Consider the following 27438-nt stretch of genomic DNA (forward strand, 5'->3'; position numbering starts at 1 on the left):
CTTTGTTCCAAATTTCAAGATGTTTCGCTTTACATTCAGGAAGCTTCTTCAATTCAAAATGTCAGAAATAGCGTTGAGGTCCAGGTTTTATAGAATGGACCAAAGCAAAACTTTTTTTGTTTAGAAAACATGCAAATTGAACCTGACAAACAAATCCACCCCTTTGAAATGGGGGTCCTTTTGTTTTTTGTTAGCCTGTAATACCCGATACCTGTCTATGTCTCTGAAAGGGACGTCAATAAAGGGAATTGTTGGCCTGGTTGAAGAGGAGAGGTCTTCTGTCCTCCTGTAATAGATTCAAAAGGAATGCTGCTGCTGGGAGTATGCAATGGACTAGAGCACCTTACCTCTTCAGCCAGGCCAACAATTCCCTTTAACGACCCGCCTATCAGAGACATAGACAGGTATCAGGTATTACAGGCTAACAAAGAAACAAAACAAACCCTATTCCAAAGGTTGATCCTTTTCAATTTGCATTTTGCATAGTTTTCTAAACAAAAACAAGGCTTTGCTTTATTCCACTCTATAAGGCCTTGAACTCAACTCTATTTCTGACATTTTGAATTTAAAAAGCTTCCTGGATGGGAAACAAAACGTCTTGGAAACCAAGTCCAGTGGATTGTCTTTTAACTTTTTTGGAATGACTATGACCTGGATGACTTCTCCAACCTTAGAGGCATTAATGCTGATACTGGCACTTCCATTTTTTTTCATTTTATAAACCAAAATATAATTGTTAATTGGCTTATTAACTTTTTAACTTTAAATTTTTTAATTAGCTTTTTACTTTTTTTCTTGACTTGTTAGCTTTTTTTCCATCTTAATTTACAGTAGGTAATATATCATTCAAGGGCTCATCTAATTGGTCAAATGCCAAAATAAGATGTAGAGCCATGTAGCAGTATCTTTGCTGAATGGCTGGATATAGATCTTGTGCTTCTATAAATCACTGAGGGGCGGCGAGGACTCGGGGTATGCAAGTGATCAAGGGATAAATCCCAGCTGGGTCAGGAAGTCGGAACATCAGAACTCCGTTTTCTGTCCTTCAGGCCTTTGATTTTTTTTTTTTATGTTGTAACTTTAATGCTTGTTTTCCTGTGTTACCATGGCTCATTTATTTTCCCTGTTAGACAACAGTATTTAAAGCTTGTCGTCTGTTTGCTTCTCATTCGTCCGCATCAGAGCATTTTTTTTCACAGTCTGTGCTGCAGGCTGCAAAAATCAATGCATCGCACACTTTCCACTCATTTATCTTCATCAGTAGTTTTTCTTTTTTAATTTAATTAAGATTTTTTGCATAGCTGTACAGACAGCTCCAGGATAGGAAAACTATACTGGAGAAACTGGAAAATGACATCATGAATAAATGTGGAAATTATTTCCCAGCTATCAGTTAAGAGACAGTAAGTGCCCTCTGTTTGGCGTTTCTCTGCAGGCCTGGCATGCCTGGGCCGTGATGAATTTTGAGGCAGTGCTGCACTACAAACACCAGAACCAAGGGCGTGATGAGAAGAAGAAGCGCCGGCACACCAGCGGTGCCAGCGGCAATAGCGAGGCCAGTAACAGCGACAGCGAGGCTGACAGCACAGACCACAGTCCCGTGCCTTCACCGCGGCAGGTCAATGAGGTAGGAGTGGACCAAGATCCTTTTAAGACAGTATCTGTTCCTTTTCAGAGCAATCAAAAGATAAATCTTGTCTTTATGCAAGATGTTAAAAATCACCAAGTTGTTTTATTGCTCTCTGCAGGACCTCTCAAAGACTTTGCTCCTCTACACCGTCCCTGCTGTTCAAGGATTCTTCCGCTCCATTTCCCTCTCCAGAGGAAATAACCTGCAGGACACACTAAGGTGAGGGAAATGACTGAAATGCAAACAAGGCAAGACACCATACATATGAAACCTTTGCAGTTTGCCTATTTTAGTGTAAGTGGGGCCCTCTAGTGGTTGATCTCTGTAACTGTCTACTGAAATGATATGCCATCGGAGAGGAGACCATCCTGAGTAAACTTTCCTTTTTTAACCTCCAGGGTTTTGACTCTGTGGTTTGACTATGGTCATTGGCCTGAGGTGAATGAAGCTTTGGTGGAGGGCATCAAGACCATCCAGATAGACACCTGGTTACAGGTAAGGTGGTCCTCATTTACAAGTGGAGACACCCTGGTAATCAAAAAGAAGTGATATATGGTTGTAAAATAAACTTTTCAATGGGTTTTAAAGCGTTCCTGAAAAGTATACGAGTAGTTTTAAGGATTTCAGAGGTTAGAAACAAACACAAAAAGTAATATATTTGGAAGATAACCTTTCTAGGAGATTTTTTATTCTACAAAAATAAATAATTAAATAAAAACAGAAACTTGCCAAACTGCAGGATCTGATGTTTATCTTTATTTCATCACCATAAGTAAATGTTGATCCCGATTAGCTTCAGCATAAGCTCTTCCATGTGACAATACAATTTATTACGTCACTTTACACACTATACGCACCAGACATTTAATCAAAAATGAATACATGTTTACCTTTAATGCCATTGATCACTAAAATAATAATAAGAAAATAAATTTAAGTTGAGATCTTTGCCTTTGGGGTTAGCATCTGACATGTTCTCTCAATGTACCGAAGCATCATTTAAAGATTAATTTTCTCCGTATTTATTTTTTAAATCCAGAAATTTAAAAAATGGCCTAAAAAATGTATTAAATTTAAAAACAAAAACTGCAATCTTGAATAGTATAATAATTATGTTGAAGTTCTGACTTCACTGGTCAGATCTCTATCAAATACTGCGGATATTAGCCTAGTTCTGACTTCTTTATCTCTGCCTCTCCAGGTGATCCCTCAACTGATAGCTCGTATCGACACCCCTCGAGCGCTGGTTGGTCGTCTCATCCACCAGCTGCTAACAGACATAGGTCGATACCATCCACAGGTACTCTGCCACATGCTTCATTTACAAAACCCTCGAGAGAGCAAAGCTGGCATTTCATTGATTGTTTTTTTTTTTTATCTGCAGGCCTTAATCTACCCACTGACTGTCGCCTCCAAGTCCACTACCACCGCCCGACATAACGCTGCAAACAAGATCCTGAAGAACATGTGTGAACACTGCAACACCCTGGTTCAGCAAGCTATGATGGTAGATAATGGATCATTTACTGACGTCGACCTGAATATCTGAATATTTGGGATGTTTTCTTCTTAAATTTGAAAAAAAAGGCAATATCTTACAATATAAACTCTATAAATGTTTAAACGGTGAAGGTTTACACCTTGATCCACTAAAAGGGCTCATTTGCTTGCTACAGATCCTGTAGTGCCTGAAAAAGGAGATCAGATCTTTGACACAATCAACTATAAAATGAATTTCTTAAAGAGGCGGAGTAGATCGAAAGGCTCTCCAGTACAAAAAAGATGACATCCTCAACGGTGTAGAGTTAAACATCTCTCCCTGTAAGGGACGAGGGTAAAGACGTTTCTGGGATGCCCTGGGTGTTCGCTCCCCCCCAGACTGCTCTGCATCACTCATCGCTATGATCGTGTCACTGTCATTCCTAAATGGGCCCAGAAGTACGTCCACAAACCGCTGTCGGTGAGCACGACCCACCGTGCCCTCTGCGGATCCAAACCTAAGCTCCTTCGAGTAAAAAAAAAGAAGCCATATTTGATCATGGTCCAGCAGCGCCATCCTGTCCTGCGGGGAAGGACTCAGCTTAAATAGACCGTTTCAGAGCAGGAATGTGTCCTGTGGCCAGAAGAGTCCAAACTTGACCTTATCTTCATCCGTCAGACTTTGCATGTTGTGTGTTCAGTTCCAAAGACATCCGCTCTGATGGGATGTTTTGAAAGAAGCTATAAAGGCTGAAAAGTTTACAAAGATTTTAGAGTATCATATGCTCTCTGTCAGATGGAGTTAATTTCTGGGCTGGACTTGTTTTAGCAGGACAGTATGAAAGTAAATCCAGTAGCCGTCACATTTCCTGTCTGACTCCAAGATTTTAAGACAATTGAAAATATTTATCAATGCAAGATGGCCACAAACTCAACCAAATTCCAAAACATCCATGCTCAGACATCTTTGCACTGCTTACTATGTTGGAACCTGTAGCTTGCATCTAACTAGAGATCAGCTCATCTAATGGATGAAGGTGGAGCAGCTCTCAATTTAAACTCAGCTCCATTATTTATATTCTGTGTTATAAAAGACATTTGCTCATGTGATTGAAAACTGTTTATAATTTTTGCTCCAAGTCTAAGTACCATACCAACCAGGTTGCACATAGAAGGATTATTTGAGACGGATTGATCTGGTGAATCAGCAGTTCCTGTTTGTCTGTAATGACCAGAAATTAGCGTATCCTGCAGACAGAGCGGGTATAAAGTTAGCATGGCCACTGATCATAGTGGTAATTTGGGCCTTTTATAAATGCGTGATGAGTTTAAACCATTCAGTTAAGCAAAAAATTCATCTTAAACGGGTTTTATAATCAGGTATTTAATACACATGTTTGCTTATGCTTTCATTTTTCATAACATCCCCATAATATAAACAGACTGCCAGAAAACCTGGATAAACATCCCCAAGCTTCAGACAAACTCTTGCTTAAAGGTATAGTAGAGGATGTTCTTTTTATGGGTCCGCAAACAATCATAGACAGGTTTCAGGTATTACAGGAGACAATCCCCCCCTTAATGGCAATCCCCCCTTTAACGACCGACCCCTAGAATCATAGACAGGTTCAGATATTACAGGCTAACGATGGAACTCAACGACCCATTCATCGATTACCATTTGCACGTTTCCAAGCAATACAAGGCCTTGTCCATATAAGACTCAAACTCACTGCGGATCCAGACATTTGAATTGAGAAAGCTTCCTGGAGAGGTGGCGAAACGTCTTCAAATCTTGAAAACCAAGTCCAGTGGATATTTTTTTTAATTTTTACGGAATAAAATATGACAAATAAATTTGACCAAATTGATAAAACAAAATCTAAGAAAACTGCAAAGTTCCTCTAAAAAAAAAAAAATTATTTCAGTGTTATATTCTATTTAAAGAAACAGATTATAATTAAAAATGCCTCTGGACCTTTACTGGCTGATGATTTTCTTTATTCAGACCCCGCTGATTCTTAATTGGTTAGCCCTGGTCTTGAACGTTGATTCCCAAAGTGGGAGTCGTGCCCAGCCAGGATGAGGTCTTGAGATCCACTACAGAAATGGAACTAACCATAAACATTTATGTTAAAGTTCTTAGATACCCTACATATGGACAAAAATCCCTTTGAAATAATATTACTCCAGTCGTCTATAGGTTCTGTAGAAATGTTTGTTTACTCAGCCAATGGTTTGGGTCATCAGTCATCTCTGGTACCGTTTTGTGGGTCAGAAGCTGAAATGTTTGGGAAACTGTGGTCTAAAAGAACCATAATGGGCAGAGAATCTACATAGTTTGAAACCCAATGTGAAGTTTCCACAGTCGGTGATGATTAGGGGGTCCCATGCCAATCGCTGTTGTTTTGGTTTTTCTGAAGTCGAAGTCTTTACAGCCGTGAACACCACTTGGAGCACGTCATGCTTCCTGTAGCTGAAAAGCTCTGTGGGGACGCTGATTTCTCTTTCTAGGAGGACTTTGTACCTGCTAAACACTGCTAAAGGAAGGTGAGAGACCACAGACACAACAAGTTAGATGACCTGAAGGCAGCCATCAAAGCTAACATTGATGCTATGATTCATGCAGGAGCTCCAAACTAAATATTAAATACAGAGACATAGACTTATGATATATGAGCTTTTCATTATCTGTGAGCCACAATGATCAAAGCTATAGAAAATAAAAGCTTGAAGTGTCTAGTTTCACTTTCCAAATGAAGTGATAGCGGAGCTGCAGGGCTTTCTAACCTCTGCTGGGCGTGTTCTCCATGAGACAACCAGCTCCTGTGTTTTCCATATGTGTGGGATTAAGAGTTGAGCTGAAAGTCCAGAATAATTTTCTTTGAAAGTAACCATCCAGTCCTGGCAGCTTAAAGCTTGCATGAGAACGTGTTCACGGTCTGATGAAACCGAACTTGGAACTGCTGGTAGAGGGATTTGCTGTGTACATCCAAACCAACAAAACAATGACTTCATGGGGAAAATGAAGGTTTTCTCCTAGTGGAGCCAGAAAGCAGAACTGAATTAGAACAAATCTGCAGTAGTTAACCTGTGTGACTAAATGATGCCTACCAAAGAGGGCCGACTGCTGAGGCTGAGTCATGGTTCAAAAAAAGCCTTCCTTTAAGGTTTTAAACACTTAGGATGTCAGGTTGTTGCAGATTTTTGTTCTTCTATATTTAATTTTATCAAACTTATCTTTCAGTGGAATTGAAGCACATTACTGTCAGATTTAAAGGTATAGTAGAGGATGTTCTTTTTCAGGATGACTCAACAAAATAAGTGGTCCTCCTAATTGTCAGTCATTCTGGTGATATGTTTAGAAAGGATAGAAATTAAACTTTATTGATCTCACATTGGAGAGATCAATCCATCCCTTGTGGGGAGCAGTGGGCTGCCACTGTGCTGCGCCCGGGGAGCAGTGTGGGGTTAAGTGTCTTGCCCATAGACCTGGAGTGCAGGCTGTAGGGATCGATCGAACCGGGTACTTGCAACCTTCTCAGAGCACAAGCTCACTCCCCAAAAGTGTTACTTAAGGCTATCCTACATGCCCCTCCCCATTTTCTCTCACTGGTGATGAATCTGAAATAGTGCAAAAATTGCAAATCTTCTTTTGGAAAGTAAGCTTGTATTGGCGATGCAAACGGCAACGTTTAAACAGAGCGTGCACGAGGAGAAATGGGCTCGTGCACGCTCTCCCACACATTTAATAGGCGTCCCTCCAGGGAGCGGGTACAGGGTTGTGCATGTGCATTTTTTTTTTTTTTTTTAAGTGGAGAGGGCGGGTCTTTGAAAAAAATCTACGAAAATCCTCCACTATGCTTTTAAAGAGGAAAAATAGTTTAAATATTTCCTCATGTCTCCCAATTTTTTACATCTGACACTGATTTTGTATGAGAGTCTAAAACCTTCTTACTGCCACTGTCATAGAATCAGTTAATCTGGTATTTTGTTCATAGAAAGTCCCAAAGCTCTGCCATTTTCAGAAAGCCTGATCATCCTGGATGGGAAATCTCTCTGCAAGGCTTTGTTTGAGTTCCACACGCAGGACATGTTGGGAAATTAATACCTCACAGCAGCCTGACCTTTTATATGTTGTCTCTCTGCCTCCAGGTGAGCGAGGAGCTTATCCGTGTCGCTATCTTGTGGCATGAGATGTGGCACGAGGGCCTGGAGGAAGCTTCTCGTCTTTACTTTGGCGAGCGCAATGTAAAGGGCATGTTTGCTGTGCTGGAACCGCTACACGCCATGATGGAAAGGGGGCCACAGACCCTCAAAGAGACTTCATTTAATCAGGTTTGTTAGGTCATCTTTTACAAGTTAATGCTCACTTAAAAATGCATTAGCTCCCCAATATTCAGATTGATGGTTCCTGCTTCAGGCTTATGGCAGAGATTTGATGGAGGCTCAGGACTGGTGCAGGAAGTACATGCGCTCTGGGAACGTGAAAGACCTGACGCAGGCCTGGGACCTTTACTACCACGTCTTCAGACGCATCTCCAAACAGCTGCCTCAGGTTGGTGAAAATGTTTCTTCTGCAAACAGCAGCTTCATGGACGTCATCTTTTAGATTTCCTTCTCAAGAAAACAACCATTCCACTCAAATTATGAAACTCATCATTAGTATTATTAGTATTTTTTAAATTAAATAATGGTTTGTAACAGTGAACATATGAAAATCACAGTTGTCTCTTAGACTTAGACAAACTTTATCATTTTGTATACACCAAGTATACACAAAACGAAATGATGTTGTTTACAGCGCAAAACAACGAAATTAACATTACCGTTATAAAGTGCAGCAGTGATCATCATGTAGACAGTATAGGAGAAAGGGAAAACTGGTAAAAAAAAAAAACATAAAGGTCCCTTTATTTGTAAGTAAAAAAAAAAAAGAATAGAACTTTGTTTCCAAGTTTGACGATCAAGATCAAGATGTATTGATTCATGACTATTAATGTAGAAAATGTGTCTAGATCGGTTCAAACTAGAAATTATGTCTTAGACGAATTAGAAAAAAATCTAAAAATATATATTTTTTCTTGGTAAGAACCAAATAATTACTATGGAGAACCGGTTCTACCATATTTAAAAAAAAATGTTCGATAAATAGATAAGCATACAATTAATTGCCCCCAAAAATACAATAAACAAATAAATGTAGTTAGAAATTAAGTTATACAGTGAGATAAATGTATTGTAGGGTAGAAAAATGCTTATATGGTAGAGCTGGTCCTCCATAAATTATGAGAAATGGTTGAGTAAATAAACAGTTTCTTTTGCGGTTCTTTACCCAATTCTATTCTGGCATGCATAACATTCAAATAAAGTAGCGTTTTCAGTAATGATTGATGTGAGGTGGCAGCCAACCAGAAGAGCTTTCAAACGATGGGCGGAACTACTGGTCAGCAGTGACTCATGGCCTAATGTTGTCCTACTGAAGGTAGCATCGAGGGATGTTACCATAACTGCATATAAAAGTAACCTTGGAAGGACATTTGGGAGCCTGCAAAAGAAAAAAAAATATTTTTTTTATGGGCCAATTAAAAGTAAAATTAATCTAAAATAATTTGGCACAATGTGCAGAACGGACCCATTTCATACTAAAGACCTATTGCCAGAAGAACAAGAAGTTTATTCATCTATTTTTATTTGACCTTTTTTTTTGCCAGGAAATAAATCCGTTGAGATGAGGACTCTCTTTCAGAAGGGTGTCCTGGCAAAAAAGTAAAAAAAGCAGATGAATATCAATGCTCTTCATAAAAGTAAGAGTGGTATTTAATTATTTACACCAAAGTTTAAAGAAGTAAAACATAAAAGGCAATACAAATATAAAAATATCATTTCACAAAATTTTACAGGTGTAAGATGTGTTTAAAATGTCTGACTGTTTTTGTGTAAACCCACATAAAGGAAAAAGAGACTTCCATCCTCAGCTTGAGCTGCAGATCAGGCAGCGCTGTAACATAAGGATGCTATGATGTATGTCCAACGATTGGCATCTAAAGTCAGAGATGAGAAAATATATTTTTAAACTCGTTTGAGCTGCTGTAGTTTAAGTTGTTTTACAGCCACAGTTTTTAGATGTCTATTGCCAAAAACTGGAAGACCTGCACTTTAAAATGCACATATTTGCAAGCATGTTGCATGTAAGACAAGCTTTAATAAACAGATGCCATAATTTGGTGCATAATTTGTTGTGCACAAGCTGAAATCTAGCAATAAGGAACATGATGACCAGGACCAGGGTGGAACCTTATGAGTAAAGTCATTAGGTTTAGTTGTTCATTGAAAGAGGCTGTGGTTTAATGGCCCTTCAGAGAGCTGATGTCCTCAGCTCATGTCTGTGCTCCTTTATCCACATCTGATAGCTTTTCACACAATCTGTCCTTGACTCAAACTTTGAATTCCTGGCAGATAAAGAAATAAACTCATCAGATGTTCTCCTATCTGCATTAATTAGCATAAAAGAACAGAAATTAGACTTGTCTGTAGAATCATCCTGGCAGTAAACCAAAGTCTGGGAGGAAAACAATCGTTTTTCTATTTCTGAGGTTTTCATTTGCTTCATTAACGTTGGCCAGACCTGAAGTCAGGCAGAGCCTCATGAGACGGGAGGGGGGTTGTCTAAAAGAAATAACAATGTTTTAAAAGATGGGATTTTGTTAACAGAGGACGCCTTTCATTTATCATCAAAATGTAATTATTGTTAATTTTTTTACCCAGATCTTACTCTCTACTTTTTATTGTGTTCTTGTTGTGATTCTATAGTTAAATTCTATTCCCAGCCCGCTGGGAATTTATGTTTCTGATATTTTAAGATGTTTATTGCCCTCCCCTGTAGGGTTGGTAAAATATCTTATTTAATCAGATATTATTTCAGCTGTTATATACTGTTTATGACACACAGTCCTACTAACTGTGTGTTGGAACAATAGATGAAAGAGTGATTCGAGCACTAATCATGGTCAAACAGTTATTTCTGCACACATATGGAATAAATTCACCACAACTTCTGTTCAAAATATAAGATTTTATTAACAAAAATCATTCAGCTCCAAGTCAAACGTATTTCAGTTTAACACTCTCAACTAAGACTAGTAAAACTCAACTAAACTAAACTAACTACTATGTACAAAGAGGAAGGGGAAAACGGTTGAAAAACATATTACAGTTTAAGATGGATTCTGTGTTTGAAACCAAAGTCTATCTGGAAGAATTTGGGATATGATCAAATTAGCTTTTCACTAATTTTAAGGACATTGGAATGTTTTCAGACCAATTCACAATGCAAATCCATGAGGTGAATAAAACATTATTTGGCCAAATAATGTTCTATTGAATGATTTGCTTAATCAAGAACCAATAACCTTTAGCTAAGTGATTCTTTAGCCTCTTTGAAATAGCTAGCAGCGAATAGACTTTAGGCTTCCACTAAATGACTCTTGGTCAGACTTGGTAATGGAAATGTAATGAGCATCTGAGGAACATATGAACACTAATGTTATTTCAGTGTTTAAATCCTTAGTGAATAAAGCTTGTCTAAGCTTTAGCAACAGCTCAACACATATTCCTGTATTATAGCGTAGCATGCAGTCCATTCTTTAGCATTGATTAGCGTTGTCTTTACTCAGCAGTAAACACACGACATGATTAGTATCATCAAAAGACACATTGCTTGTTCTGTCCCTAATCATGCCAGACCTGCAAACCTTTTTCCATGTCCATTTGGAAAGCTTGAGTTTCATCCAGTTTTGCAGCTCTGCAGTCAGGGATCCTTTGTCTCAGTCTCACAGCAGGGGTCCCCTCAGTCTCACACCCAGGGCATGGTCTTCATCCAGTTTGGCTCTGTAAGTTCTGAAACTCAAGAGAAATGTGTTGCAAAAGTTCTGTTTGCAGCAGTTAGGTTCTGAAGAGTTCTGACTCATCCTTGATGGTTCTGGGGATCTGGTTCCCCTGGGGCCCGCATCTCCACTGTGGGCCACAGTGGGCCCCAGCTTTGAGCGCAAGAGCAGAAGGGAGCAAAAAAGACGAGGGAGAAAAAGTGAAGAGAGAAGAGAGAATCCTGTGTGCTCTGTGGTTTTGTTCTGCCCTCACAGAGGGGGGTAGGTTTTCACACCTCTGTGACTTCCATGTGACTTGCTGGCTGAAAAAGGGGGGCTGCAGAAGTCCCCCAGCTGTTATTCACCAAAGCTGCGTTTTCTTCTCTGGTCATCCTATCAGGATGAAATATGGACACTGCTTCCCAATGTCCAAAAAGTATGATCATGGCATATGGCACAACATTCTGATAAATGCAGTATGTCTGTATGCTACCCAAAAAAGCTTCTCTCATTCATGCATATTTCTATTAGACTAGCACAATATACTGAATCGCTGTCATAGTTCTAATATTAATATCAGTGTTTGCTGACATTAGTAAGAAGGACTACTTGGAGGCAAGTTGTGGTTGGAAATTTGATCTTTAGGGTCAGAAAATCAGGCTTTCTAGACTCAAACTGTCCCTGATGTTTACCTGCTGGGATAAGGAGGCTGCAGAGGTGTCAAAAGTATTCATATGTATTACTGAAGTATAGATCCTACTGTAAAAAAAAAAAAAAAAAAAAAAGAGTATCAACTTAAGCTTTTTACCGAAGTAAAATGGTAGAAATGCCATTTTAAAAACTATTTAAAGTATTAAAAAAAAAATTAATGCAGGAAAAAATGTTAAGAAAAGATGCTTTAACCCTATTTCTGGTTACTGCACTACCCTAATAAAAGATTGTTCTGCAGTTCTAGATGATAACTTCCTTATGTTTTATGTTTCTTAGTTTTATAACTACTGGTAACAAATTTAACTTTGCATCATCTTGAAAAACTATTTATTTTGGTAAATGGCGAACAACAACTTGGTGCATGACTGAGTTCAACCACAAAGAGATTAATTGCCTGGATGAAACAAATTATTTTGATTGTTTTGGGTGTTTTTTTTTTAATACCAACAAGCCATAATGAAAATTAGCTTAAATGAAACCAAACTAACCAGTCTATTTTTAAAATGTAAGGAGTAGAAAGTGGAAATAATTGCAAAAACATGCAAGAAGTAGAAGTAAACAGTTGTCTAAAAACAATTAATCTAGTAAAGTATAGATAAGCTAAATTTCAACTTAAGTAAGGTAACTAAGTATTTGTACTTTGTTACTTTGCACCTCTGGGAGGCTGATAAGATTGGTTAGGAGCAGATTTAGTATAATCATTACTCTTATTTATTTAGATATTTTCCTATTTTAATGTCACTATGTCATTTTACCTGGAAAAATAACCAAAGAGTATAAAATATACATATATTTTAGGTTCCAACTTTCTTTACTGAAATTTTCGCTACATAAAAATGGGCTTCCACCACTAAATTCAGTAAATCTTAAAATGTCAACTATTAAATGGACACCATAGTATTGCTTTGCAGCAATCCCTTCTAGTAGGCAAGCATGCGGCGACAGTGGAGAGGATTGACCCCCTAACTGAAGTCTGTTGTTGTCTTCCCCTGAGTTTTTATTATTCAGTTATTGTCTTGTCACCACTACAGTATAAATTGATATCAAAATGTGAGCGTAAAACCCTTTTATCTATAAACCAGTTTATGAGGAATGTAAGAAAGATCAGAAGAAGAAGAATTTAAATGGGAATAAAATGCAGCTCTTATGCCAGATAAGCTAATATTATTTGCTACTTTAGCACAGCCTCATTCTGTGTGTGTCTGGTGGGGGGGTTTGGGTTCCTGCTGTGACATTACAGACTCAGCATGAAAAAAACATCAGTATTTTATCATGCTAAGAGCTGTGCAAATATTCTTCTGCAGGACATTAAGATGGACATAAATCCCCCAAACAGCAGATTTAGAGCAGCTACCATCACATGTGGCGACCAAACGCTGATATTAAACATTAACCTCCAAACTCCTCCAACTCTCTTTAGGGTCTCAGGTTTAAATGCAGCCTGGCTGTAAATATGTAGAGAAACTTCTGCTGCTGCATATAAACAACTTTAGTGAGATAACACCTCGACTTCCATATAAACCGCTGGCTGGTCCAATTTGCATATCGCTTCAGGCTCAGTTTTTTTTTTTTTTTTTTTTTTATACACAACAGGCTGGAAAGTAATTGTCTCTTCCTGTACTACATCCTCGCCTCATCTGCTTTCCTCCCAGCTCACCTCCCTGGAGCTACAGTACGTGTCTCCAAAGCTGCTGATGTGTCGCGACCTGGAGCTTGCAGTACCCGGCACTTATGACCCCAACCAGCCTATCATTCGCATCCAGTCCATCGCCCCCTCGCTACAGGTCATCACCTCCAAGCAGCGCCCACGCAAACTCACCATCATGGGTAAGATAAGGAGAAGGCTGCAAACGCTGCTGCTGGGAGCCCGTTATGTAAGGGGAATAGATTTAGGACGGCTGGTGGTGCTTTGCCTTCTGCAGGCATGGGCCGTCACTTTAGGGACATCTTCATATTAGTGGAAGCTGTACCCAAACAGTAAACAGCCTCAGGGTCACCATTTATATATAAAAAAAAATCTTTGCCTCAAAAGGAAGGTCAAAATAACGTGAGCAGTTCTGTGTTTTTCGTTTCCAATTTCATAGAAAAACGGCACAGATTGCCACAAAAGACGCTCCCATCAGTCTGCACTTGGCATTATGATGATTATATAAATAAAAAGGAAGTAAATCACTCTGTTGCTTAGTCTGCTGCGCATCATGAAATATAAAAGAGAAGATCTGAAATGACAAAAGAGCCACTTGGTCCATCCATCACGCGGCTTTCTGTGCTTTACACTGATCTGCTGGACATTTTGATACCTAGTTCTGATGTAACCCATCAGTGTTACACAACAGGGTCTGTAAAAGGTGATAGCCAATATATCATCTGACCTCTGGGGCAGAGCTTTAAATTAAGACCTGTCACCCTGTGCGGGCGGCTGAGATTTACCGCCGATACTCCTTCCCTGCTGCTGCTGCTCATAGGGTCCGTCAGCTGCGGACTGAGCTGGGAAACGTTGATTCTCTGTCGGTGAAATAATGACGTACACGTCAGATAAGTTTCCTCCCGCTAAAGGGTCAGATTATACTTCTGCATCCGCACACATCAAATGTCGCATGGGTCTGGTTGCAAACAGGGCTTATTTGACTGTTGCAGAGACTATGTGTCAGAAGCATAAATTGGCCTTAAGGCTACATTCACATTGCAGCCGGAAGTGACCTAAATCAGATTTTTTTCCCCATATTCGACCTGTACCTAATGTTTTCATGGCAGTCTGAGCAACACAGATCCGATTTTTTTCAATGCTATGTGGTCCTGAATCCGATACGAATCTGAACTTTTCAAATGCGACCTGTATCTGAACGGCCAGGTAACGTTCATCTGACCTGAACATCATTAATACTCAAAGGTCACTATTCTGCATCTTGCTACACAGCAGCGGAAAGAAACACAACAACCATGGCGGGCTTTAATGCGGAGGGCATTTTTTATTTTTTTTTTCCATCTTGAAAAGAGAGTTTTTAAGGTTGGGTAAGATGGTGAGATGCGCTCCAGCATCCATGTTTACTTCTGTAAACACAGAGCACGCTGGCTTGTGACGTCATTGCTTCCTCTGATGCGCATGCAGGACACTTGCGTTGTACGAATGCAATTCACACAGGAGAACACATCCAAGTCGCATTTATTTAGAAATGTGAACGGCAACACAAAAAAATCGGATTTCACTAAAAAAATGGAATTAAGCATTAAGGCCTGCAGTGTGAACGTAGCCAAAGGCATGATGGGATAAAACTTTTCCCGGCTCAGGGTGTTGCAGCGTCCAGCTCACTTTGGCAATAAAAACAATCGCGGTAAGGAGAGGTCAATTTTTAAAGTGAGTCTTCATCATCTTCCACATTTATTACCAGTTCCATGCCCTGAATAAAAGGCTTTGAAATGAATTGATCTTTAATTGCAGCAGCATGATCCAGCTCTGTAGTTCAGTTTTATGTCGTCTTCTAAAATATTAAACACGTTTGGACCAAATCATCGAGGCTTCTTGTTCCCATGCCGACCTCCTTCCTCATCAGCTTAGCCCCTGGGTTTGTTTTATCTTTGTAGGACCCAGACTTAGCACAGGTTAGTGCTGCCTTCATTCCCTGAGTGATATCAGTCCTCCCCTTTGCTCCTCATAACAGAAAGCTGAAGTGATTCTGTTTGTCTTTTCTTCCTAACCTGCTGCTCTTTGTTCTCCACTTTGTGGCATTTTTTCCCCTACGATGTCAGAAATCCTGTATTTTAAGTTATAGCACGTAGTTAGAAATCCTGGTGATGTGACAAACTCTGCCTTAGGAATATTTTGGCTCCTCTCAAATAATTTATCGCCTGCCGAAGCTTGCCAGACATTGCCTCAGGTAATGCTAGCGCAGATCCCGCTACAAAACAGCAGGGGAGCCAAGTCCATCCATATAATTACTTTTACATAATACGATAACTCTCTTTGAGCAAGGCATCAATAATGTATGTTCTGGCTCCATCTGCAGGAAGCAACGGCCACGAGTTCATGTTCCTGTTGAAGGGCCACGAGGACCTGAGGCAGGATGAGAGAGTCATGCAGCTGTTCGGTTTGGTCAACACGCTGCTGGCTAACGATCCTGCATCTCTACGTAAAAACCTCAGGTAGGCGGATTGCTGCAGCATCACAGGGAGAGTCTGCAGGGGAGGAAGAAAACCTGATGGGTTCTCATCTGTGGAAACTATCTAGATGTTTTTGCTGAAAAAGGCCCGAACACTGAATTAAAGAACTTTTACCAGTTTATTAATGACTAAGCGGCAGAGGACAGGTGGAAAGAAACAAACATGCTCAATCTATAGCTCAGATTAAAGATTTTCACATTGTTAAGATTTCATTATAGAGAGTAGAGCTGCTAAATAAGCTGCAATATACTGAAAGGCTGGAGGTCAAACGCACAAATAGGATTCCTGCACACTATGGAGATGTTTGGAGTATGTTTATTGGTTTTCCAGTTTTGGAAAAGTATAAAAAAAATAAAAAGATTTTTTTTGTATTTCCTGATTTTAATCCCTGTTTGTCTGAAGCCTTATTCTGATGGGATTCATTTTACCGAGAGACCTCACGCAATTCACAGTAATTATGAAGATTATCTGAGTTTTTAATCCAGTGGGAATCATTTCAATCATTTATTAAGTACAATTTCTGGTTAGAAATGTCCTTAAAGCTACATCGTGTAATAGTTACAGGGAATTACTGACAGGAATATATTAATTTATATATTATACATGACAGAGTTTCCGTCGCTCATCATAAATCATTAAAAGGTATTCAATTATTATTTTCCAAATTAAGACGCTAATTGGCATTAAAATTCATTAAATGTGATTATCGAGGCATTTAAATGCTTCATTAAAAATAAAAAAGCAATTATAAAAAACTATTTTGTGTGATATATTATATCGCAATGTATTTGCACGGAACTGCTTCCGGTTGATCGTAAAGTGGACCGAGCATTCGAACCGAGCCATCAGCTCCTTGGCTGGTCCAGGTCTGGAGCCAGCCGGGGACGGAGCGACCAAACCTGACCCGGTGACTGCGAAATTCCCCCCACATTTTTTTGTAGTATGTGGTATGAAAAATTGGACATGTCTGGTGACCCTACCATATCAACAATTTGATGTTTCAGTGAGTGAGTGCTTGTTGCAATGATGCGTCTTTGCTCAACAGCTTCGCTCTTTGTAAACCAACCAATCAGCGCACACCTCATCTAAATATTCATGAGCATACCATAACAGCATAGCATATCATATTAGGGCTCATAAAACAGCAAATATGCCATTTCCAGCCCGACCTTAAGGACCAGCACCAAATACCCTATAGAATCATTCTATGACCCCTTTAGTTAAAAGTTCAATTTTCTGTTGCCGTTGTTCAATAAAAGTATGTTTTAAGATCATTTGAGGCAAGAATATTATATTTTGAAGCGTCACTATATAGTGCATTTACTGGTTTAGTGCGTAATTTAAACAAAGTTCCAATGTTGAGAGGACCGCAGCAACCAAGGCTAACTGCAGCCAGAACTAACGTTAGCGCGTTCTCAACAGTCTTCTATCGCCATAGCCTTATGTGAAGAACCCCTTGCTCTGATGGCAATTTTTTGTTTTATTTGGCAAAATTATCATTTGATTTGTGTTTATCTAACTGTGTTAATTATTATTCCCCCACTAAATGAAAAAAGTAAGATTTTATTATTATCTAGAGACTATTAATAACAGGAGGTGAAATGCAGCTCCAGAAGAGCCAGGTGTGTGATGATATCACGAGTACGCTTCCGTTCCAATTGACACATATTTATGCCGCGTGCTTGTGTTCTCCCCAAGTCCAGACTTTCCTGGGTTCTTCTCAAGAACATACTTGGCGAGGACATGAAACCGTACTGGTGTTCTTGTGAATTGAGAAACAGCCACTAACTCAGCAGGTCGGGGGGTCAATTATTGGTCACAGGGGTTCTTAGATAATGCTTATCCCATGTTAATATGGATCAAATGTTACACTATTTATTATCCATCCATCCAATAATGGGCTTTTAGTTTAGACATGTAGAAGTTTAGACACGGTGTGAAAATCCTCCAGACCTTAATGTCAACAGAATAAGCTTTAGCCGCTGATGCTGGATTCTCTTCCCCACATGTTGAGTCCCTGACAAACTAATCTGTCTGTTTGTGGCTGTTTTGCGTCCATCAGCATTCAGCGCTACGCAGTAATCCCTCTTTCCACCAACTCCGGCCTGATTGGCTGGGTGCCCCACTGCGACACGCTGCATGCCCTCATCAGAGACTACAGAGAGAAGAAGAAGATTTTGCTGAACATTGAGCATCGCATCATGCTCAGGGTGAGAATTCACTGCTTGGCTCTAATTAGATTTTACCTCTTCTAATTGAATCTGTTTAAGCAGCGTTCTCTCAGCCTGGATATTATAAACATATCCCTCGTATGAGGATGCATCTTTTTTTTAAATAATTTTTCCGCTTAGTTTTAGAATAGAAAGTCGATAACTTTATTGACTGTTTTTGGTCTAAATGTTTGTGCTTCAGATGGCGCCGGACTACGACCACCTGACGCTGATGGAGAAGGTGGAGGTGTTTGAACACGCTGTCAACAACACAGCTGGAGATGACCTGGCTAAGCTCCTGTGGCTGAAGAGCCCCAGCTCCGAGGTGCTTTGCTGCTTCTTTACACTCCACCTAAGAGCTCTGTCACACCTTGCAGATTTAAGGCTGGTTTATACGCAGAAACCAGGCCGTCTGCGTGTGTCGCAGTGAACGCAAATGTGCTCCCACCCCTTCCCCAGACACTCTGCTGCACCTCTCCAAAATTGTAGGTGACCATAGACGGTGTCGCAGACGGAAGGCCTCTGATTGGTCTAATTTACTTCTGCCCTACACTATGCGTATTTCCTGTTTGGTTCTTTACCGGCTTGTTTTACTTTGTATGACCGCCTTTGTAGAAAACGACTTGTGAAGTTGGACCAGCTAGAAGAGCGAGGTGCGCGAGAACGCTGGGACCCTTTTTCCACCTGGATCCCGCTCTTTTTCGCCCTCATGTCCCTCCGTTGTCTCACAACCTTACTCCTTGCGTTTTTCCACTTCCTCACCACCTCTTGTGTGGTGTCGTGGAATAATGCAGCGCAGACCACGCTTCAATATTAGGCATAAATTAAAAATATCTGTGACAATCTCACTGCGACTCACTGCTGCCTGGATTATAACCAGCCATGGGGCCCACCTCACACCTGGCCCATTTATCCAGCATATGCCTGACATCCCACAATCTCCTAAAACTTTTGCATAGACTGAACTTTCTATGTTGTTTTTTTTTCAATTTTCAATTTTGGACATAGCGCACACATAACAAGTCCAGAACTTATGTCCAACGACAGCCTAACCTATGCATAGCACACGGCAGTTTAATGCCCATGAAATGATGCACAAGCCCGTGTCCTGAGGGGGCAGCGATGCGCCTGGAGGTGCCCATCCTGCATAAAAAGACTTATTTGATCGCGGTATTAAACTATCTGCTGATTACCACCCAGCCAAAAAAAAGAATAAAAAAAGAGGTTTTCAGTTGTAGCAGATTCAGCGTCATCTCAGCCAGGAAGTTTGTTGGTCGTGGCCGCTAACGCAGGGAGGTTCCATCACACACTCCTTCTTGCTCACCCTATGATGGGGATAAGGTCTGGAGGAGAACTGACGGTTTCCTCCTTTGGACCCACTTTTATACCAAAACGCTGCCAACACGCCATTATACAGTAGCTGGAATTTAGAAATACGTTCAGATACGTTGTTATGCGTTGGAGATAAGTTCTTGATAAGTTAGGCGCAAATAATTAACAAGTTACTCATAGGTTTTGGATAAGCTGGACACCATGACTTATGATTAACTTACACTTAACGTATGTCAACAATCAGATAATTTACCTGTAACTTATATTGCCGTATGTCAACGTGTGCCAGTGTGTTTCAGCGTACCTAAGTGTGCTCATAACTTAAGAAAAACATACCCATAACTTATCCAACGTATGCCTGCGTTTTTGCCAGATTTTTCGTATGGCAGGCATACTCTGTCTAAATCATCAAGATGTGACGGGCTTTATGGGAAGGTTCAGAGGGGCGGGGCTTGAGCTTTTTACAGTCCTTTTCTGATTTTATTGATTTCTGGCTAAAACCTTAAGAGGCTTTAATCAAGCAGCAGATATAAGAGCTGGAAAGAACTATTTTTAGACAAATCTTCAGACTTTTGATTAATTTTCAGGAACATTTTTGCATCTTAGAGATTGAAGATGATCTTTGTTGCCTCTCCTCCAGGTGTGGTTCGACAGGAGGACCAACTACACTCGCTCCCTGGCTGTGATGTCCATGGTGGGCTACATTCTGGGCTTAGGTGACAGGTGAGCTTTTCATTCATAAAGACAAAGCCTCTCAGCTTCTGTTTCAACAGAAAAAACTGACAACATGGTTTTTTCGTCTCACAGACATCCATCCAACTTGATGTTAGACCGACTCAGTGGAAAAATCCTCCACATTGACTTTGGTGACTGTTTTGAAGTAAGGAGATCATTTTCCAGCTCTACATCTGTGTTTTCTGTTAGTTCTGTGGAATGTTGAGCCTCATATTAACATTGGACAGGTGGCGATGACCAGAGAAAAGTTCCCTGAGAAGATCCCGTTCCGACTGACCAGGATGCTGACCAATGCTATGGAGGTAGGAGAGATGCAGCATAACGCTCCCTGCAGGGAAAACTAAAGATTCCCAACACAGAACTCCTCTCTAAGCTTCTTCCAATTAGTTTCCATGAGCAAAATAAGTATTAGTCTTTTCCAAATATGCAAACTTAAAACAGAATTCATGACTAATTCTAATTTGGAGAAGAAAAGGAATAAAAAATGATGCATGCATAAAATTCTGCTTTGTGAGAACTTAAAGTTTAAGCGTCTCGTTAGAAAATGTCTTTAAAGCTAAATTCCTAAACCGAGCTGCAGGGAGCCTGGTTCTCATCAGCTGTGTGTGTTGACAGGTGACGGGTTTGGACGGGAACTACAGGATCACCTGCCACACGGTGATGGAGGTACTGAGGGAGCACAGAGACAGCGTCATGGCCGTGCTGGAGGCCTTCGTTTACGACCCGCTGCTCAACTGGAGGCTGATGGACAGTAAGGACCCCCGCGTTCGTCTCCACCTGCAGCTGGAGGCGGTTATTAGGTTTCCTCTGATTGGTTTAACAAAAACAGGCTTTCTGCACTTTTTAAAATCTAAATTAGGTGACAATATAAAAATGTAACTTTTTTCTGTATTTATGGTTTATTTGTTTTTGATTAGTTTTTTTGTTTCTTGTATTTTCTGTTTTCTCTAGTGGTTTATGTATTGTTTTGTTTTATTAACCCCTCTATTTTGAAAAAACTACCTATGTTTGTACGTTTGATAATATGTATTATTTGCTGAGATTATATTAAATAAGAAAAGAAAAGGGGGGTGAAAAGAAAAGAAAGAAAAAAAATAATAGTTTTTAAACAGATTTAAAATATACATAATAACAAATATGAATTTAATATAGAGAAATACATTTTGTTTCGAAGGGAAGAACAATTATTGATATGCTATGTTCACACCGCAAGCAGCAGGAGCAGCAGAAACGTGCGGCTGAATCATCTTTGCTGCTGTAGCTGCGAGGTGGAAAAGTTGCTCTGATGCCCGTTGGGCGGAGCTACCCTATCCTTTCTTTGCCTGTAACAATGGCAGCTATATTTGCTGTGATCAGTGGGTAAAAAGTAGTTTTAATGTTTTTAAGTGAAAAAGTCCACCTGAAAACTTCATCTGTGCAGTCAGCTCCTAGCCGCTCAGACCCCCGTACAACGGCGATGTTCTGTCACTAGGAATCCCGTTCAACAGCAGCCTCTAGCGCAGTGGCCTCTTCACGGTTTGCCGCTGCTGTTTGCGGCGGCTGGAAGTAGATGTTAGTTTTTCACGTACGTAATCCAAACTGTAGGCACCAGGATAATAAAAGCGAACAATGTTTGCCGGCAGATTTCGGCATTTTAAGTTAATTTTGGCGTTAATAAACTGTTTCAGAGGAGAGATCATAGCGATCTGCATCAGCAGTGCTGTGTCTGTCTCCCTGCAAGCTATCAGATCAGCTTCTCTGATTGGTTCATGTGGCGGGTCGAGCAGCAAAGCTTGCATTTTTCCAAATCCAGCAGCTGCTGCTTTCGCAGCGCGTCCTGCGCCTCAGATGCTCAGAAGTTCATGAGGCACTGCTTCAGCTGCTCAGATGCGCTGCGGGTCCTTGTACTGCGCCAAGATGCACGTCAACCATTGACTATGCATGTAAACTAGCTGCTTCTGCTGCTATAGTTGTGAACGTAGCATTAGGTGTTTAATCAGACAATGATTTGAATTTAAGAACAATTTCTATGGTTTCTTTGTCGCTGCTCTCATTCACCTGATTTCCCTCTCTGCACAGCAAACACCAAGGGCACCAAGCGTTCCTGCACCAGGACCGACTCCTACACCGCCGGGCAGTCCGTAGGTCAGTGATGCACAAAAGAGAATTTCTTCCTGATTTATATAAAAAAAAACTCATTAAAGCATTTGTGTCCTCCCCTGCAGAAGCTCTGGATGGAATAGACCTGGGAGAGACCACGCATAAGAAACCAGGGACAACCGTCCCTGAATCCATTCACTCCTTCAGTCAGTGCCTAGTGTTGTTTTTGGTGTATCAGATCATAGGGTGGGGTGATAAACCCGATTTTTACCAGTCGGTAAAAGAAATGAACTTAATTTTGCTGTTTTTCCTGTGTCCACTGGTGGCTGGTTCCTTCCCCTTTAAGACACTGCAGCATGAGGGTAATAACGCGACTCCACCGATCCAGTCCAGTCTAAACAAAAAGAATGGCGGATGAGCCCATTGAAGAAGCTTCTTAAAGGAATAGTACACCCAAAACATGATTAGCCTTCATTTTCTACTCACCCCCATGCTGAACAACACTCTGGAGTACTTTTTTGATATCTCAAATGCATCTGGAGATCTGGGAGGCTTCTTGCTGTCTGCTGACATTCAAATAATGGAGGTCTATGGTGCCCGAGGCAGAAAGGTCCATAAAAGTCCACAAAAAAACGTGTCAATATTCCTCCATACTGCTCGTCCAATGTATTCCAAGTGTCCTGAGTTGGTAGCGTCCATAATTTACTCGAAACGAAGTCATTTAGAATGTTTTTAGAGCATAAACAGTAGTGTATAGTATTTCCTGAAAGCGCGTTCACGACGCTACGGAAACCACGGCAGACCAAACCAGATGAAAGTGCGCATTCAGCTCGGCAAAGAACTCATGCTCTTCCTCAACACTGAAGTCCTCAGACATTTTTCTTTCGTTGTTTCTTTCTTTGCACAGGTAAACAGCACATTTCTTCTTCTACGCTTGCATTATCGGCAGAGCAGACGCTGAATGCGCACTTTCATCTGGTTTGGTCTGCCGGCTTCCGTAGCGTCATGAACGCGCAGGCGCGCGCTTTCAGGAAATCCTATACACTACTGTTTATGCTCTAAAAACATTCTAAATGACTTTGTTTCGAGTAAATTCTGGATGCTACCCACTCAGGACACTTGGAATACATTGGACGAGCAGTATGGAGGAATATTGACACGTTTTTTGTGGACTTTTATGGACCTTTCTGTCTCGGTCACCATAGACCTCCATTATTTGAACGTCAGCAGACAGTAAGAAGCCTCCCAGATCTCCAGATGCATTTGAGATATCAAAAAAGTACTCCAGAGTGTTGTTCAGCATGGGGGTGAGTAGAAAATTAAGGCTAATCATGTTTTGGGTGTACTATTCCTTTAAAGCAGCTTTAAACAAAATTACATCAGTTAATCCTGACGAGCCGAGCGACAGCTGAGATGAAGCTGAGCGCGTAGGGAAGAAGGTCGAGAGCGAGTTGTCAGAGAAGAGCAAGTGGCAGACTGTTTTCGTGAGGGTGTGCGAGTTTAAGCGATGCACATCATTTTCTCTGCAGGCTCAGTTCAGTGGCAACAAAATTACTCCATAGATGTTGAGAAAAAGAACACAAAATTTCTAAGTTTTCCTGAAATCTGGGGACTTCCCAAAAGTAACACATCCAACCTCCACCATCTACAACACAACTATGCTGTTTAGTTCAAAGATGTGCAAATGGCTCCATTATCTTTGCACAAAAATATTTGCAAGAGAGGAACCATTTTTCTCCTGCTCAATGAGACATTCTTCAATGTTTAAACGTGAATAGGTAGAAGAAGACTTTAATATTTAATTGAACATAATATGTATTCCAAAAGAGAAAAAAAAAAACAATTCAAAAAGGTTTTATATTTAACCTCAAGGTTTTCTATAAAACCTCGAACCCAACGCTATTCCTGAAATTTTGAATTGAAAAAGCTTCCTGGATGGGAAGCGAAACGTCTTCAAACTGGAAACAAAATCCAGTCGATTGTTTTTAATACACCAGCAAAGTGATATGTAATGTGATTTATTTCATAAATAAATTATAAATAGATCAGTTGCATTTCCTGTATATGCCTTTATTTCTGATAGAGGAGCCAGAGTATTTATCGTAAATTTATCATTATCGAGATAAAACTGGTCAATTTATCGTAAAGTTGATTTAAGGTCATATCGCCTCGCCCTATCAGATCCTGAATCGTCTGTTTCAGGTTGTATTTTCCTGCATCTGTCTGCAGTTTCTTTATCCCAGCTTGTTTGTGTCTTAAAGTTGGAGATGGCCTGGTGCAGCCTGAGGCTCTGAACAAGAAAGCCATTCAGATTATCAACAGAGTACGTGACAAACTCACCGGTAAGTTCTCTGCGTCACACCTGAAGGGGCGGTAGATCAAGCCCACTTCTGCAGTAACCTTTATCTACGATTTCCTGAATATTTCAGCCATTCAGGTGTTAAATCTCTGAGGATTTTTTTCCATCAGGTCGAGACTTTTCTCACGAGGAGACGCTGGATGTGCCGACACAAGTGGAGCTCCTCATTAAGCAGGCCACGTCCCATGAAAACCTGTGCCAGTGCTACATTGGATGGTCAGTGCTCCTCCTCTCAGCTTCAGCCTGGAGTTAGATCAAATAATACAGGAATTATTAGCTTTCTGTGCTCTACCTGGCAGAAAACTATCACCATGAGGACAACAGTAGAACTAAAATCAGATTAATCGTGATTAATTGATTATTAAAATAATTAACTAATTAAGTAATCGATTAATCATTAACTGGAGTATAGAGACTCTAAATTAGCTGAAAGAGCGACCCATTTAGAGAAGGAATTTTATGAAATATTCTATTCTAAAATATTTTCATGTAAGATTTAAAAAGAAAATGTTTTTGTCTATCAGTATTCTCTATCCAGAACTCATCAAGTGGAAAAGTTTTAGTTTCACCTGATCTAACTTTTTAAAAAAAATAGTCTAAAAAAATGTTAAGGAAACTTCGGGTATCTGATTATTAATCGAAAAAATAATTGACAGATTAATCGATTTGCAAAAATAATCGTTAGTTGCAGCCCTAATTAGAACCGTGTAACATTGTGTTGGCAGCATCATGCTTTGTTTAGGGATTGGGACCCTGGTAAGGGGAGGGGGGGGCAGACTGATGGCCTTATAATGGTTATTAAAGCTCATCTTTCTTAGAATGGCCTAGTCAAAGTTCAGAGGTAAATCTAGAGAGTGTGGCAGAAGCTGAAACTTGTTCTCCATCTACACTGGAAAAACTATCTAGAAATAAGTAAAAAAAATCTTCAATTAAGTGTATTTACCCTTATTTGAGTAGGTAAATTAGTATTTTTACATTTTAAAATAAGATAATTAGACAATATGCACCTGAAATAAGACAATTCATTTGTGTTTACTTATTTCAAATCTAAATTATCTTTTTCCATTAGCAAAATGTCTCTTTTATCTCCTCAATTCAAGAACAAATGCACTTATTTTAAGAAAAAAAGGACTTATCTAGATGTAGATTTTTTCCAGTGTAATCTGACTGACTATGAGCTTCCTAAGAACTTTTTGTTTAAAATTTTCTTTCCACGTCACATTTCTGCTCGTTGTGTTAATCTTTCACACAAAACCCGAACATTGAACAGATGATTATTCCTGTAAACTGGCAGAGGAGCTGCTTGCATTGGTTAGAAGCATGTTCCGGTTATTAACTTTTGGTTTGTTTGTACATTTCAGGTGTCCGTTTTGGTGAAGCGTCTCTTTCATACAGGGTCCCGCCTCTGAAAGAAGGAGCAGTTAAAGATGTCTACACCTTGAAGCTTTCTCTCTGGAAATACTTTCCCTCTGAAAATGTTGTGAAGCTACATTACAGAGCTCCCTCAGAAAGAGATTTGTATTTTTTTCTTTTCCTCTTAAAGGCTCAATTTTGACCTAATCAGCATAATTTAATAATTTAATACTCATTGCTCCAAATTACTTTCCTAATTTTTACTCTCATATATTACCTGCTAAAAGCTTTCTATTATTACCACATTGTAATAAGTTATATCTCTGTTCATGCTGTGACATCTCTCTGTACTGATGCAATCAATCGCCTTCATATTGTTTGCCCTTTACTATAGAAATATAATTTAAAGGTCGCCTGTGAGAACACACATGTTGATGTGGAATGATATGATGTACTGTAAGGGCATCTGTGTGCCAATAAAGCCTGTACAGATTCCTCTGGGTCGATGTGATGGAGCGGCTCCTCCTGTCTGCAGCAGGTTTCAACAGGAAGCAGATCAAACGTCTGATAAGAGAAGATTTTGGGAAGAATTTAGTTTTCATTTTGCGCTTCCTCTGACGGCCACTGAGGGCGCTCTGACTCCTTATAAGATTCTTCCACATCACTAGTAAAAAAAAAGTCCTCTATCAGGTGAGAGATGATGGGACCAAACCAGATCCCACCCTACAACCAGAACTAATATGTGGATTTTTTCCTAAGCTGAGATGAGATTTCTTGTTCTATCTGCCGCTGCTATATTTGTCATCTCATAATAAAAATAGCGGCCAGACTGCAGCTCAACAGGGAGATGCATCCTTGCACAAATAACACTGAATCCAATGCTGCAAATTGCAGAGGCAGAGCAGGAGACAGCCATTAATTTGTGCTCCCGTTGTGTTTTCTGGGGAGAGCGAGGTAGTTTCTGTTCTATTTGTTCTCATTGCTATTCCTCCACTAATTTCTCCATTTATTTCTCCTCTGAAGGTTAATTACTTATATAGTTAAGGATTAGGGATCAACAGAAAGCAGCCCATTGATCTCTTCCCTGCCGTGCCCACCTCTGCAATGTCACACTCTTTACACATTGGAACAGAGGCCTGGTGATTATCTGTTCATATCGATCGATCCCTCCCCTGTTTTCCCTTTTTTTTCCACTCTCCCTTTGCTTCCACACTGGCACTCTATTCCCTTCTGCTACCAGAGCCTCATTATCACAACTGTGACTCCTCGTATCCAGGGCCAAGGTTTCTTTTCCTTTTCTTTTATGCCTAATTTGTTTGTATTTTTATAGTTTCTAAAGTCTGCCGAGAGCAAAGCAAGTCAATAGACCAAGTTAAATAGGTTCCATTGATTGGGAGAGGGATTTAGCTGTTTACCAACTGTGGAAAAAGGCTAAAGCCACATAAAAACAACCTGGGAGTCTGTGAGGAGCAAGTCGATGGGGACAAATGATACTCGTTGGGGTACAAAGCGCCTCATAGCGAGGGA

At 40.1% G+C, this 27438-nt stretch overlaps 1 protein-coding gene across 1 annotated transcript in view; it reads left to right on the forward strand.

Moving 5' to 3' along the window:
• The window catches only part of mtor (mechanistic target of rapamycin kinase), a 133936-nt gene extending 107530 nt beyond the window's left edge, over positions 1–26406 (forward strand). Inside the window, exons 39-58 of the mRNA XM_038289914.1 lie at positions 1436–1627; positions 1749–1849; positions 2029–2125; positions 2832–2930; positions 3015–3137; positions 7265–7447; positions 7533–7667; positions 13338–13512; positions 15690–15825; positions 17906–18053; positions 18256–18378; positions 20026–20108; positions 20193–20265; positions 20348–20422; positions 20736–20871; positions 22179–22244; positions 22325–22405; positions 24461–24541; positions 24669–24774; positions 25920–26406. Coding sequence (XP_038145842.1) covers positions 1436–1627; positions 1749–1849; positions 2029–2125; positions 2832–2930; positions 3015–3137; positions 7265–7447; positions 7533–7667; positions 13338–13512; positions 15690–15825; positions 17906–18053; positions 18256–18378; positions 20026–20108; positions 20193–20265; positions 20348–20422; positions 20736–20871; positions 22179–22244; positions 22325–22405; positions 24461–24541; positions 24669–24774; positions 25920–25935 — 2229 coding nt within the window. The 3' untranslated portion in view covers positions 25936–26406. The remainder of the gene's footprint in view (positions 1–1435; positions 1628–1748; positions 1850–2028; positions 2126–2831; positions 2931–3014; positions 3138–7264; positions 7448–7532; positions 7668–13337; positions 13513–15689; positions 15826–17905; positions 18054–18255; positions 18379–20025; positions 20109–20192; positions 20266–20347; positions 20423–20735; positions 20872–22178; positions 22245–22324; positions 22406–24460; positions 24542–24668; positions 24775–25919) is intronic.
• Positions 26407–27438: the final 1032 nt, after the last annotated feature.

The sequence above is a fragment of the Cyprinodon tularosa genome, unplaced genomic scaffold, assembly GCF_016077235.1.
Source record: "Cyprinodon tularosa strain WSP-4 unplaced genomic scaffold, ASM1607723v1 ctg273, whole genome shotgun sequence".
In the NCBI taxonomy this organism is placed as follows: Eukaryota; Metazoa; Chordata; class Actinopteri; order Cyprinodontiformes; family Cyprinodontidae; genus Cyprinodon; species Cyprinodon tularosa.